The sequence below is a fragment of the Cervus canadensis genome, chromosome 20 (assembly GCF_019320065.1).
Source record: "Cervus canadensis isolate Bull #8, Minnesota chromosome 20, ASM1932006v1, whole genome shotgun sequence".
Classification (NCBI taxonomy): Eukaryota; Metazoa; Chordata; class Mammalia; order Artiodactyla; family Cervidae; genus Cervus; species Cervus canadensis.
In genome coordinates this window covers 56,952,666-56,967,893 of record NC_057405.1, presented here as the reverse complement: position 1 = coordinate 56,967,893, position 15,228 = coordinate 56,952,666, and the positions used below count along the sequence as shown (strand labels likewise).

The 15,228-nt window shown below is 34.3% G+C and overlaps 1 protein-coding gene across 6 annotated transcripts in view; it reads right to left on the bottom strand.

The window, feature by feature from the left end:
* AFG1L (AFG1 like ATPase) overlaps positions 1–15,228 on the bottom strand; it is a 189,356-nt gene that overhangs the window by 40,632 nt on the left and 133,496 nt on the right. For 4 of the 6 annotated variants that reach the window (XR_006263997.1, XM_043439637.1, XM_043439636.1 and 1 more), the window contains exons 9-11: positions 8,410–8,496; positions 3,937–4,007; positions 3,580–3,680 (exon numbers count right to left, since the gene is read on the bottom strand). Coding sequence is in view for 5 of the 6 variants with exons in the window: in XM_043439637.1 (XP_043295572.1) it covers positions 3,580–3,680; positions 3,937–4,007; positions 8,410–8,496 (259 nt within the window). In the remaining variant the exon portion in view is untranslated. The remainder of the gene's footprint in view (positions 1–3,579; positions 3,681–3,936; positions 4,008–8,409; positions 8,497–15,228) is intronic. The other 2 variants (XM_043439635.1, XM_043439638.1) reach the window with 1 other exon arrangement.

Here is a 15,228-nt window from a genome sequence, read left to right as displayed (position 1 = left end):
TCCACACTACCCAAAGCAATCTGTAGAGCCAATGCAATCCCTATCAAAATTCCAATGGTATTTTTCATAAAAACAGAACAAACAATCAAAAAATTTATCCAAAGAAGAGCCTGAATACCCAAAGAAATCTTGAGAATTTCTGTAGGCTATAGGCATCATGCTCCTCAATTCAAACTATATTACAATGCTATAATAACCAAAACAGTATAATATTTGTATGAAACCAGGTACATAGATTAATGGAACAGAACAGAGAACCAGAAATAAATCCATGTATATGGTCAATTAATTAATGACAAAGGAGCCAAGAACATAAAATAGGGAAAGGACAGTCTCTTCATTAAATGGTGTGAAAAGTGGACAGCCACATGCAAAAGAATGAAACCTGATCACTATCTTACCCCATACACAAAAATTAATCCAAAATGGATTGAAAAATTGAAGATAACACCTGAAACCATAAAACTCTTAGCAAAAAACATGGGCAGTAAGCTCCTTAACCTAGGCCTTGGTGATGTTTTTTAAATCTAGCACCAAAACCAAAAGCAACAAAATCAAAAATAAAGTGGGAATACATCAGACTAAAAAACTTCTGCACAGTAAAGGAAACCATCAGCAAAATGAAAAGGCAACCTATTGAATGGAAGAAAATTTGCAAATCATACATCTGATAAGGGGTTAATATCCAAAATATATGAAGAACTCATCCAATAGCAAAAAATAAATAAATAAATAAAATCCAATTTTAAAATGGGCAGATGATCTAAACATATTTTTCCAAAGAAAATATAGATGGCCATCAGATACATGAGATGTGTTACGTCACTAATCCTCAGGGAAATACAATTCAAATCCACAGTGAGACATCACCTTATATCAGCTGGAACGGCTAGCATAAAAAAGACAAGATGTAAGTGTTGGTGAGGGTGTAGAGAAAAAGGAGCCCTGAACACTATTGGTGGGAATGTAAATTGGCGCAAACACTATTGAAAACATTATGGAGGTTCCTCAAAAAACCAGCAATTCTACTTCTCAGTATTTATCTGAAGAAAATAAAGACTTGAAACTTGAAATTTTAATATGCACCACATAATCACTGCAGCATTATTTACAATAGTCTAGACATGGAAACAATCTAAGTGCCAGTCAATGAATGAAAGAAATGTGGTATACCTATATACTGAAATATTATTCGGCCATAAAAAAGAATGGAATCTTGCCATTTGCAACAACATGGATTGACCTTGAGGGATATTATGCTAAGTGAAGTAAGTCAGAGAGAGAAAGACAAATACTGCATGATCTCACTTATATGTGGAATCTAAAAATACAAAAACAAAACAAGGAAACAAGCTTATACCTACAGACAGCAGATTGGTGGTGAGAGGGATGGGGCTTGGGAAGTGGGAGAAATGGGTGAAAGAGGTCAAAAGGTACAAACTTTCAGTTATAAAATAAATAAGTCATAGGGATATAATGTATAGCATGAGAATTATAATTAATAATATTATATTGCATATTTGAAAGTTGCTAGTAGATCTTAAAAATTCTCATCACAAGAAAAAAATTTTTTTTAACTATATAAGGTAATAGGTGTTAACTAGACTTACTGTGGAGGTCATTTTGCAATGTATAAAAATATTGAAATCACTATGTTGTACACCGGAAACTAATATGTTAGTAGGTCAGTTATACTTCAATTAAAAAAATATAATCCTTCCTAAACTTGCATCACAGCTTAATACTAGCTTAATCCAACCTATCATGTCAATATTCAATGTCAGTCATCCAGTCTGATGTAGTAAGTATCCCAGAATTACAATACAGATATAAAGCAAACGTATTCAAGCTAAGTCACTGACAAATGAAGATCTAGCCAACTTGAAGAAGAAAAAACTCAACAAGGACAATGACACCATAAGAACTTTAAAAGAAAGTAACTGAAATCTGAAATATTCATGAATTAAAACAGGGCTTTCCACGTACTCAAACAACCAAATTATGAAACATAGATATACTACTTTATCATCCTAAAATTTTGTCAAGAAAGGTATGCCAAAAAATAAATAGCAATTTGTTCACTGTTTATTTTAGGAATTTAGTTCTTAGTTGCTATTATAATCCATATTTTTGTCAAATAAGATAAAAATAATTATTTTTATGTATCTTAATTTTTCAAGGTAATGTTCCAATCACTCTTCTTCCTCACATCCCCCATACAGCAGACTATGAAGATTTTAGTCTCTGATTAGTGACTTTTTCCTGCTACTAAGTATTCTGAAATAATGAGCACATAGAAAAAAAAGAGATTAAAAACTCAGTAGTTGCTCTAAGGGACCTACCTTTGCCCTACTACCCCAAGACACAATTGATCTGTCCTTCCCTTTCCTCACTAGGTCCCCTTGGAAGTAGGATAAGCTTCTCAGACATATATGATTTTTCTCAAGTTTATTTCTCGAGCAAAGTAAGCAAAACTTAAATGGAAGCCCTAATAAAATTATGCCTAAAGATACTAGGTTATTAGGACCTTGATGAGATTAATCCAATAGAAGTATGAAGGATCCATATCACCCAGAATGACTTTCATAACCAGACACTGACATTACCAACCTGTCCAAGGATTCTAATTCATCCTAGTCATTATGGGTCTTGAAGTGTTTTATTACTATGATAACATCTATAAATTGGATTCATCTCTCTGGGTTGAAAATTACAAATTTAGAAGTAATGAAGTTACTAGTTTTTAAGAAAAGTAGTCATAAAATGGCTAGCAAGTATAAAAAATATTTTCTCTTCTCCCTAAAAAATAATTCCTCTTTAGCTACCTAAAAGTCAAGATAAATCAGAGAGACCAGTTGGAATGATAAATTATACATGACAACAAGGTATTATGCTTAAAGTTATATTTAATTGACTTTGTTTTTCTTAAGATTTATAGTCAACTAAATACTCATTGAGTACTGAGAATTCCCAGAGCTTTTAAAAGAAAGAATTCATATCTATAATTAATCTGTAATCAATGTCTCTCTCATTTATATGAAAATGTATGTATATAATTTTTTCTCTGTTGGACATACTGTTATATAGTACAGATGTCACGGCTATAAAAATTCACTTTCCTTAACCTGACCAAATAGGTCAGATATTGTAACAATAAAAGAGGATCCACGAGAACAAGGAATGGAAACTCTTTTACATCATACTTCCTGGATCATGGTAGTATTACATCATCTTCCTTTCCCCACATACTAACCTCACCTCTTTTTTAAAAAAAATTTTTCTTACGTTTGACTTTTACACAATATGCCTAAAGCCCATCTTAGTTTTGCTTCCAGCAATAGTTGACAGCACTCTCTGTATATCTAATTTTGTGTTAGAGCCCTTCTAAGTGTAAATTTTGTGCCAATATCTATAAAAAGCACATAGGCATAAACAGATGAGTATTTCTCTTAATGAGACTAATAAACCAGTTCTGACTTGGTAAACTGTATTTTAAAATTTGAAACAGGCACAGAGGAAAATATGAAGTACTTTAACATGTGAAAAGGCCACTGAGTCTGAACGTGTCTGGATACTCACTCTCTCACACAGCTCTTCAAATGTGCAGTCGGCAACGGTTCCACAGGCTTTATTCAGCCGCAGCTCTCTGCCTTGCACTTTTAGAATCCTTGGTCTAGTTACTATGGGAACATGAACAAAGACTCAATCTTGTCTGGATAATTACTATAAAATTCATCTCTTACAGATAGGAAATGCATAGCTTGATGAATAATAGCACATGATTCAACACATAAATTAGACAAAATGCTGATACAATGACTGCCACTTGAGCGTGGCATCAACCCATATACAGCAATGGAACTTATTAATTGGTCAGTGGAGATTGGGCATTGTGTTCTAAATGTATTCTCTTTCAAGAGAAATTAACTTACGTACAATCATTTTGTTTCTGAGCCAGCTCATCAAACAACTTATCCATGACAGCCTCCACATCAGCTTCACTTGTGCTACAGTGAAAAGAATAATAGAATATGAAATTAATAACACTTGAAGCCAACATCAAACAGCTGCCTGAGCCTGCTTAGCTTTTTGCCTATAAAAAAAAGAACAGGATGTTATGCTCTAAATACAAACATTAGATTTAGAATACACTTAAAAGCAGAGAATATTAACTCTCAGGTAGATGATTCTGCCTTATTTGCATACACTGAAAGACTTCTGTGCTTCTGGCTGTTTCCAGTAATGAGACGATACAGGCAGAGTAAATCCATTAATACTATGTGTACACAATGAGAAGAAAGACTTCTGGCTCTCTCTTGCATGCAAAACAAGAACAAATAGACAAGGCAGTCAAGGATCCAGCAAAGTATCCTTTGAAATCTCTACTGAGAGGGTACATGTGAAATTAAATATTGAAGCTGCCTTTTAAAAAAATCAAGTCAAACCACTGACTGAGAGGATCAAACATCCAGAATTAAATTACCTGCTTCAAAATACCAACTTAATCTGCACATCAATAACTTTATCAGACTTCGAATACAAGGACAATTACAGACCACACAGTTTCTCTCAAAAATGTCCTTGTTGGAAAGCCAAGAAAACTCTCTTCTTCTGTGATGCCCACCATTGCAGATACTATGAAGTTAGTCTCCTCAAAGAATCCTTTGTATTCTAATTAGGAATCACCATATGGTTTAGGAAACCCACATATACAAATGTGATAATACTATGGCCTTTTTTCCTCTCACTTTTTTTTAAAAGAAGGGTTGATAAATTAACAGTCAATAAACTAAAATAACTGGCAGAAGAAATAAATGCTGTTAAAAAAAACTTCAAGTGAAAATATAAGTTTATTTCAACTCTATGTACAAACTTACACAGGATGACCTGCCAATATGCTTAATTTTGACACACAAATCACTCTTATCTAGGTGTGGAAGCAATTAAACTCAGTTCTGGAATCTGTCTTAATAAAGTCTTATTGAAAACTCATAAATTATTTTTTCTTTACATTAAGCTTAAACTAAACCAAAATAATTTCTTCCTTGAGATAATTGTCAGGTGGCAGACATTTAACACACAAGCACCTAATTCTTCAAATGTTCTACAGTAAATGTCTTTAAAATGCAACAAAGCGCACAGTCACTGTGAAGAGTTTAGAACTGTCACATTTCAAGTAGTAACCACTCCACCTCAAGGATCTTTAAAATATCATTTGCAATGGTTAGCTCTGCAGGGGAATGCTATTTGACTTATATAAAGCCTTGTATGATAATTGAATAGAGCTGTATTAAGGAATACAATGACACTACAGAAAGAGTGATTATAGAGAGAATAATTCTGAAGGTACAAAGAAATCCTACAAACCAACATAAATGTCAGTGCCCACACCAAGCACATGTATGTTTAGATGGCTGTGCCAACATCATTCACAGGGATTCATTTGGAATCATCTCCACCTTGCAATAGTGGCGTATACACACACAACTGATGGAGAAGGGAGACATATTTTACAGGATATATAAAGAAGAGAGCAATGTCGACAACCCAGGACATCTGCTGGCTTTCAGAAAGTTACCCTGTCCTTATGTTAGGCATGTTACCCAATAAAGAGGGAAAAATGAATTTGGAAAAATAACCAAAATGGAAGATAGTTATGTTCCTAAAAGCATACTTGGTAAACAATTTCTTATAAACTTCCTCAGTGGTGATTTTTTTAATTCTATGCTCAAATATACTATAATATTAAAATATGGCTCACTAGACTTTAGTTAGGCCACATCTATGAAATTACTGTAAGTGATTTTATTTATAGTAAAATTATATGTGAAATGACAAAATTATTTTTATTATAACAGCATTGTATAAGAAATCCATTATATTATCATAAAAGATTGCTCAGAAGTTACAACACCTAAAATAAAAATTTTTATTATTATAAATTAGTCTAAAAATAACATTTATAAAAGCAGTTTATGTAAGCTCACAACTGAACAGACTGCTATCCACCGAAGGCCAACTTGCACTTGACCTCGGGGAATAAGTTCTGCTGACTTTCTGGATGATAGAAACCTTATCTTCATATTGTTTAACAGCAGGACGAGCTAGTGTGTGGTTTTGGTTTTATCAGATGTATCTATATTGATAATAAGTAAACATGCAATGAAAGAAGTCATTATCAGAAATGAATATATACATAATTCCTTAACAATAACTTACAAGAAAACACTAGTCTTCTCACCTTCCATTCAGACTTCAGATTTTCTTACTTAAGAGGATGCATCAGTCAGAGCTCATCAATTATTTTAAGAATAAAAATTAGACAAGTAACAAGAGAAATTAAAGTTTACCTGTCTCTATCAGCCTAAAAGATAGTTTTACTTAACATTCATGTTCATATATATCTGGTTTAAACATCCTGAGTATGTTTTTTAATTCTAGTAAAAAATTTGGATGATTCTGAACATTTTCAATGTGTCACACATGGAATAAAAAAAGCTATCATTTGTTGAACAGCTATAATGCAGCAATGAGTTTACCTATACCATCCCCACTTGCCATGTAGCATGTATTATTATCACCACACTTTTATTAAAGAGAAAAATGAAACTCCGAGAAATAGGTCATTTTATCTAAGATCTGAATACATAAAATTTTAAATTTTTTGTATAATGGAAAGTATTATAAATAAAATATATAGGCACATCAAACTGGGAAACACAGTGGCAACATTTACGGCATACATTTAATATTTTCAATATATTAAAAGCTCTAACATATAAAAAATTGAATACTCCAATAGAAAAACTGTCAAAGGACCTGAACAGGCAAATGGCATTAAAAAAAATAGCTCAGTGGGCAAAACACATATGTAAAGTGGTTCATTCTTACTAGTGATAAAAATGCAATGTAAAATCATGAGAGACCATTCTTTTATCCAAACTGGCAGAGAGAAGGAAAAAGATAAAATAGCTGGAACAAGCATAGATAAGGGGAAAAAGAACCTTCTCATGCACCAGAGAATGTAAAATTGGTACAAGAGTTCAAGGCAACCAGATAATATGTAATAAAAGCATTAAAAACATGCATATCGTATCACCCCACTGTTCCACTCATAGGAATCTCACGTGTAAATAACAACGGTTAGTGACTGTAAGGGTGTTCACTGTGACACTGCTAGCATCACAGAAAGCGTAAAAGAGGGCTTCCCTGGCGGTACGGTGGGTAACAGTCCACCTACCAGCACAGGGACAAGAGCTGGACCCTCGGTCCAGAAAGATTCCACATGCCGGGGAGCAGCTAAGCCCATGCATCACAGCTACTGAGCCCGCGCTCTAGAGCCCAGCAGCCAAAACTACTGAACCCATGCGCTGCAACTACCGAAGCCCCTGAGCCCAGAGCCTTTGCTCCACAACAAGAGAAGCCATCAAAGTGAGAAGCCTGACACCGCAAAGAGTAGCCTCCACTCATCACAACTAAAGAAAGCCCACACACAGTAAGGGAGACCTAGCCTAACCAAAAATAAATACATAAATTCTTTTTAAAGTGCAAAGAACCTAAATGTCCAACAATGGGGAATTTGAAGTACATCTGGATCCACTTATACAATAGGTCATTATATGCAACTTTACCCTCTTGTCCTGGAATTGTAATTAAGGCTCAAAGTTGATGGGTAGAAGTGCTAAGTACCCCCAAATTGCTAGAAAGAACCACCAATAAGCCACCAATAACTGGATTCAGGCTCTTGCCCCTGTGGTTAAATCACGAGAATAACCAGTCCTATTGCAAATATCATGCACCTCTACCATCCCCTCTATTCCCCACATCATAGTGTCTTTAGAAGGAGGGGAAAGAAGATCAGGAATCGCTGGCTTTTGTGTCTCGTATTTGTGATAAGAGACTTTTCCTGCCCTTCCCTTTAGGAGAGAAGAGGGTGATTTACTCCCCTCAAAACAAGGGATGAGGGAAAGTGATTCTAAGAATATCACGAGGAAAGATAAGGGAGGACTGGAAGAAGGAAAGACTGGCATTGCTTTCGATGATCAGGACCTTAGTAGACTAAGAAATCAGAAGGTAGGAGGTGAGCCGAGATGAAGCAATTCATTTCTCACAACAGCCTCCCCCACCCCACCCCCCGGCCACTACCACCACCACCAAAGGTTTGGCAGTACTGGATATATTCAAAGATACAGGTGCGGGTCAGGCTAGAAACAAGAGAATTATCTGAAAATAACACAAAGGCAGTTCCTGAGAGTCCCTCTTTTCACCTGGACAGCCAGACGTCTGTAACACTTCCACTCCAGCTGAAACCGGTACATTTACTGTCTGGGACAGTTTTAACACTAAGAAAGGTTGAAAGACACTGAACTGCAATTCTCCAAAGTAAACAACGAAACCAACAGTCCTTACCTCTTCAGCATCCAGAACCCTACCAGTCCAGGAAGCTTCCATCCCAAGAAGTAGACAGAAAGACTGGAGACAACTTTCTGGAGGAAACTGAATAGCCAAAAAAAAAAAAAAAGACCTGCTGATACTGACATTTGGGGGTTCTTCAATGGAAAACCTGACCTGCTACCTTATTACCCTCTAGTTAAGTCCACCAATCAATAAAACCCCATCTAAGCACACAAACTTCTAATCAGCTTCATTCTTAAGGTGAACAGACAACAAAAGCATTTCTAGGCATTTAAGGAAATCCTCTAGGATAAAAGAAAAAGATCACATAAAGAAATAGAGAAAAGGATCTTGGAGGAAAGGAAGAAAAAAATACAGAGACCAAAAGGGGAAAGTTATATTCTAATATGCCTTTCATATAGGCACATTGCATTGCATAAATGCTACAAACCAAAAGGACAATTAGGGCCTAAGAAGAGCTCTGAATAATGAATGCTAAATAAGAAATTTAGGGAAATGGTCACCTGAAACTATCAGAACATTTGTTAATTGGCTATATCCCAATACAAAATAAAAAGCTAAAAAAAGAGAAATTTAAGGGAAACGGTTGAAGTAATCTTTCAGAAAATATAGCAGAAACAGAAAAAAGATGGAAAATAAAATAGAAAACAAAAAATTAGAAGATAAATCCAGAAGGATCAATATCTAACCGGGAGTCATTCTAAAGTCTGGAGTGGTAGGGGGAATGAAGAATCAAATTATCAAAGAAAAAAGAAAATTAAATTTTCTAGAACTGAAGGACATGATTTTCTAAGTTGAAAGAATCCAATGACTACCAAGCACAAAGAAGGGAGGAAAAAAACATTCTAAGGCACATTATCATCAAGTTTCAGGAAAGTAGGAATAAAGAAAAAATATCCTAAAAAATTTCAAAGGGAAAAACAGGTCAAACATAAAAGATCAAGAAACTTTCACATCAAACCTCACAACAGCAATAATGGAAATGTGAAGATAATGGTATAGTGCCTAGAAGTTTTGAAAGGAATATTCAAATTATTATGTCAAATTATTGTCAAATTATTCATGCCCAAATTATTAATCAAATCAAATAAGGACACTTTTGGACAGATGAGCCCTCAAAAATATGCAGTCTTCTCAGGAAGATAGTGGAAGGTGTGCTCTATCAGAACAGAGAGAAGAGTTATACTGCTTGGAGGATGAAGCTCTGCCCTGACTGACTCTCCTGATGATGATGGCTGTAAACACTGCACAAGGTACAAGGATAGGTAACCTGAAGGCACTGGAAAGTGAACAGAAGCAGGTAGATTCTAGAAGAAGCCCACCCTTGGGAGAAGGGGGACTGGCATGCTACTCATTTTTATAGCTTTCAGACTAAAGACAATAAAATCAGTACTGCTCAGGGCAACTAAAATCCCAACAGAAAATCGACAGTCCTTAAAGCATGAAGAACCAGAGGAGAGTAGCTGTTAATTATAGCACTGGAAAGTCAGGGGGAATTTCAGAAAAAGTGTTTCTAAATTGCCAAAAGATATCAATCTGGAAAATTTCCAAAATCCTAAGTAACTCTGTATTTATCACAATACTTTATGTATCCTCAAATAATGAGTGTCCATAATAATAAACAATGAATCATTTTTCTATTATAGGATTATACTAAAAGTTTCAGCAGTTTTCAACCCAAAAAACTCCATAATAATAATAAATTCAAGGCTTATCACTAGTATAAGTCTATATACTATGACAAGATTATATATTTCAATAGTATAAAAATGATCTTTACCTGATAAAGATTTATGATAGTAGAAAACATCAGAAGGAAATATTTATACAAAATAAATGCTAAACAAAAGTATTTTAAAATTTACATGTAAATCCATGGCTAATTCATGTCAATGTATGGCAAAAACCACTACAATACTATAAAGTAATTAGCCTCCAACTAATAAAAATAATTGGGAAAAAAAATAAATAAAGATGAATCCCAATATTAAAAACAAAACAAAACAAAAAAACCAACAAAAAAACCAAAAGTATTTTAAAATTTAAATACATCAGAAATTTAATATGTGAGTCATCATTTTTTAAATTTTTTATATTTATTATTTTTAAAGGCTTTTTAAAACACATAGTATTAATTACCAAATCTGATAGTCCTGACCTTTTGTGGTTAATAAATATTCCAGGCACAGGAAAATGTCTTTCGTTTTGCACTGATATTGATCAAATCAATGACAGTGTGTCCTGAATCATTTTCAACTTGGGTATTAGGATATATATTGCTTCATATAAACTCATTTCCTTTAATAGCAAGTGTCTGGTTTTGTTTACTCAATATTATGTGAGATTCATCCTTATCGATATGTAGTAGTTTTTTTTTCTGTATGGTAATATTCTATTGCATTAAAACACCACAATTTATTATTCTACTGTTGATGAGTATATTAGTCTGCTCGGGCTGCCACAAAAGAATACCACAGACTGGTGGCTTAAGCAACAGAATGTATTTTATCACAGTTCTGGAGGATGGAAGTCTTAAGATCAAATTGTGGTCAGGTTTCATTGCTTTTCAAGTTCATCTTGGCTTGCACATGGCCATCTCATTGCTATGTCCTCACATCGTCTTTCCTCTGGTGTCTCTTCCTCTTCTTATAGAGGCACCAGTCCTATGAGATGAGGGTTTCACGCATATGACCTCATGTAATTAATTACCTCCTTAAAGGTCCTACCCCCAAATACAGTCCCAGTTGGGTTAGGACTTCAACTATGAATTTTGGAGAAACACAATTCAATCCCTAACAATAAGCATTTGCGTAATTTATAGTTTGGGGCTACTATGAATAGCACTACTGTGAACATTCTAGTATGAGCCTTTTGGTAAACTTCTTATACATGTTTGCTGGAGTAGAATTGCTATTCATAGGCTAAATCTGCATTCAGCTTAGTAGATACTACCAGTATCTACTGCAGATACTGCAGCTTTCCAAAGGAGTTGAAGCAATTTATTCCCACACTTGCAGTGCACAAAAAGTTCTACTTGTTCCACATCCTTGCCAACACTTGGTATTCTCCTTATATTCCATTTTAGTGATTATGGTAGACATATGATAAAGAATTTTAATCTAAGTTGCCTCAAATTATTTTTAGAAATGAAATAAAAATACAAATATGATTTAATCACTGCAATAGTTAATCCAGAAGCATTTTCTTGGTAAAATGTCTTTATAATATATGTGAAAATTTTTAAATCTAATCTTAAAAACTCCTAAGATTGCTTGAATTTTTTTAAGTAGTAAATTTCAAGAATGTAACTTTATTATCAAAATTTCAACCAGAGAAAAATGTCTAACTTCCAAAAGGGGGGGGTGGGTTAGATGCATTTATAATGGAGAAAAACAAGAGTAACAGCAGTGATTCTGAAACTCCAGGACCCCCTTCAGTTTTCCAGTGAAACTACTTAAAAAAACAGCAGCATTATCTTACACTAAAAATCTATTCTCAGAAATACAATCATGTCTGTGAACCTCCAATAAAGGATAAGGGTCAGCTAGCTTCAAAAAAACAAAACAAAACAAAACTAGTGTTTAGAACATACAACGCAAGGTTGTCAACAGGTATATTCAGAAAACAAATGTACAAAAAACATACAAGGATATAGACTATATAAAATACAAATAGTGATTAAAATTACTCTCAAATTACAAACATACTTGAAAGTATTCCAGCCTAACCAGTAAAACTCAGGAGGGATGAAGCCTGGTAGTCAAAAGCAGTTGCATGGAAAAGCTACAGCGTAAAGATGGCACTAAATTAAACATAACTTTTTTTCAGTGTAAAAGGGGAGCTAAATTCAGAATTTTCTTCTGGGGCTATAAGAATATCATGTCACATGGATGGAAGAATGTGTTCTGCTCAGCTTTGTGTAGTTCAGTTTTAACCACAGAGGCATAGCTTAAAGAAGAGTGACTTGAGTAGCATCGAAACGATCAGGAGAAAATACAGGAATTAAGCTCAGATGCTCTGAATCATATTCTCTTTTCTCTCATAAGAGAAGACAGAAACATAAGCTCCTACAAGTGAGTAGGGATAAAGAATTTAAGGGACTTCTAATTGTGGATAACTGCCCCATCAGTGGGGTGAGCAGATGAGATGCAAAACAGAAAATCTGCTCACAGATAATCAAAAGGTGACCATGGTCACAGAACTAAGTCAAATTTGAAGAAGAAGCAGAGTCACTCTTTTCCAGTGTTTTTTCTTGGCAGGGGTCGGAGTATGAGGGACCCAAGCAGAGCACAGACTTTTTTTCCTCTGTTCTAAATGCTCTGGGTAAAATCCACCCATTTTTTGCTTCTGTCACTTTTTTGTTAGGCTCAGAAACTGCAGTAGAGGGGCAGGTTTCTATTTTCTGTCAAGTAGAACTACTGTGTCTTTAAGTCAGAAAAGCCCTGGAATCGACTACTATTTCATTGCCAGGAAATTTGGCATCAACAACTATAGGAATCCAGGATTAAAAGCCTGACTGCTTCAAAAGTATGAGAATTGTTATTTATTTTTCCATAATAAGTTAGTAAACAGAGAGGAGAGTAATCAGTCATCTCAATTTTGAGAAAATTTCTATGGCTAAAATCAGGTATTCAACATAAAACTTACACTCAAGAAATAAGAGTATGTCAAAAAAGACCTTATTGCTGCTGAATTGTTTAAAATTCTCAACAAAAATTCCAAAACAAGGGGAGGTTTCTAGAAGAGGGTCACACATGAATTTAAATGGAAATTAATTTCTTCAAGAACCTCCTACTTCATTAGGATTGACTCAGAGGAACAGAATGCTACCCACACTTTGCCCCTTTATCCCCCTTTAAAAATCAACAGCTTGTTAAGGTATCAACAAGTAGAATAGAATTGGCTTTCCTTGGTCCCTCTCTCTTCATGTTCTCTATTCCAGAGAGCCAAAGTTGATTCAACGAGGGAGAAATTTCCCCTTCCTCTTAGAGTTCTTGTGCCAAGCTTCCCTGGCAGTGAGCCTTCTCACTCGACTGATTCCTTGTGCATTCATGCTGTACGGCTCTTTGTGCTCATACCAAACATAATCTGGGGCTGGAGGCAGGTCTAAGATTAAGTTGGTTTATACTCGCCTTAATATAAAACAGACTTGGTTGCATTTCAAATCCTGTAGGTTTGTTTTACATAACAGAATCAGTTGTTAGGATGGATTTTGTCCTAGTATTTATCTTCCTCCCAATCACTCAAAGACTTAATTGATTGTGCAGAGATCCATTTCAGTCTCTAAATTTCCCACCCTTCTCAATCACCTGGAGAGTAACTTAACTGGTTCCATTAATCTTGACCTATGTATAATGCAAGCAAGCAGGATCTAGGGCCTTTAACTCTCAAATTCCAGACCTTCAACCCTCCTTCTCAGTCCCACTCTCCATATAAAATTTCTACTAAATCTATATATTACATTGCCCACAAATAAATCAATGGTGTAACATGTAAAACTGCAACTTGGTAGATCCAAAAATAATTATTTTTCTTAAACTTTCAGAAAGGCTAAAATAATTGAACATTTTAAACAACAACAATAAAAACAAAAAGGATGCTGGAGAATAAGAATCTCTAACTCCTGTTTAAGTGAAGAAGACAGTCACATCCACCTCAGAAAAAGAGGCCAGAGAGTTTCAATAGGTTAAAAAAAAAAGGTACACAGCAAAAGTAACTAAAGACATAGGACTTTTGCCAGATCAGCTCGACTTATGTTGAAGATTTTTACTTATAAATGTGATATATTTGAAGATGAAATAACAAGATAAGAATTCTAAGGAAAGTTAGCAACTTTCCTCTGTACTTTTATATGTGTAAGTATATATATTATCTACTCGTGCACATATTGTATCTATAGCCTATTTACACTTTACTAGATGAATACAGTCAAACAACTGAACATTTTTGTCAATATGTTTAGCTGGAAATGGTGAGCCAGCTCCATTCTGGCCCTGTCTAGCCTGCTGAAAAACAAACACTGTAATATGCTACTGTTAAATTACAGTTCAATAAATGGATAGATGATAAAAGTATGCTGAGCTGACTAATGGAAACTGATACTGTAATACATAGAAGATGGACTTCTTTTGCTGCTGTTTCAAATATTTCAAATATTCAAATTTCAAATCCTTAACATTAATTTTTAATTCAGGAGTCCTTATGTTAATATAAAATTAATTAATACATTTTAATATACATCTAAATAATGCCAAATATGACAATTTTGTGATTTTTGAAAGACATAATAAATGGCCTACCTGACTATGTCCTATAGTACATAGAGCAGAAAACTGTTACTGTTATATTTCACTAGTATACAGTTGCAAGCTTGCAATGTCACACTCATAGATAAAATATCAACAGGAGTTCTTATGCAAAGACACTACTGTGTAAACTACTTTTGAGAATCAACTATCTTTTCCCTACAGGTGGCCTTAAAGATTCATTACCATTACTGACATTTTAATTATCAAAACATAGCAACACACAATACTTCAATTTGAATTTGAGACATTTCAGTTTGAATGAAACATTATATTTTATACATTTCATAGAGATAAAAGTTCTTCACTAAAAAAATGACCAAAGATATAATGGAAAAATCATTAAAAGGATGAAAATGTTACACTAAAAAGATGTACTTAATGTAAGAGAAATAAGTAAAGGAAGAACAGAGAAACAAGAAAGTCATGAAACATAAAATAAAAGTAAAAGCCAATGTAAATCCAATCATATCAGTAATAACATAATTTGTGAATGAATTAAACAACT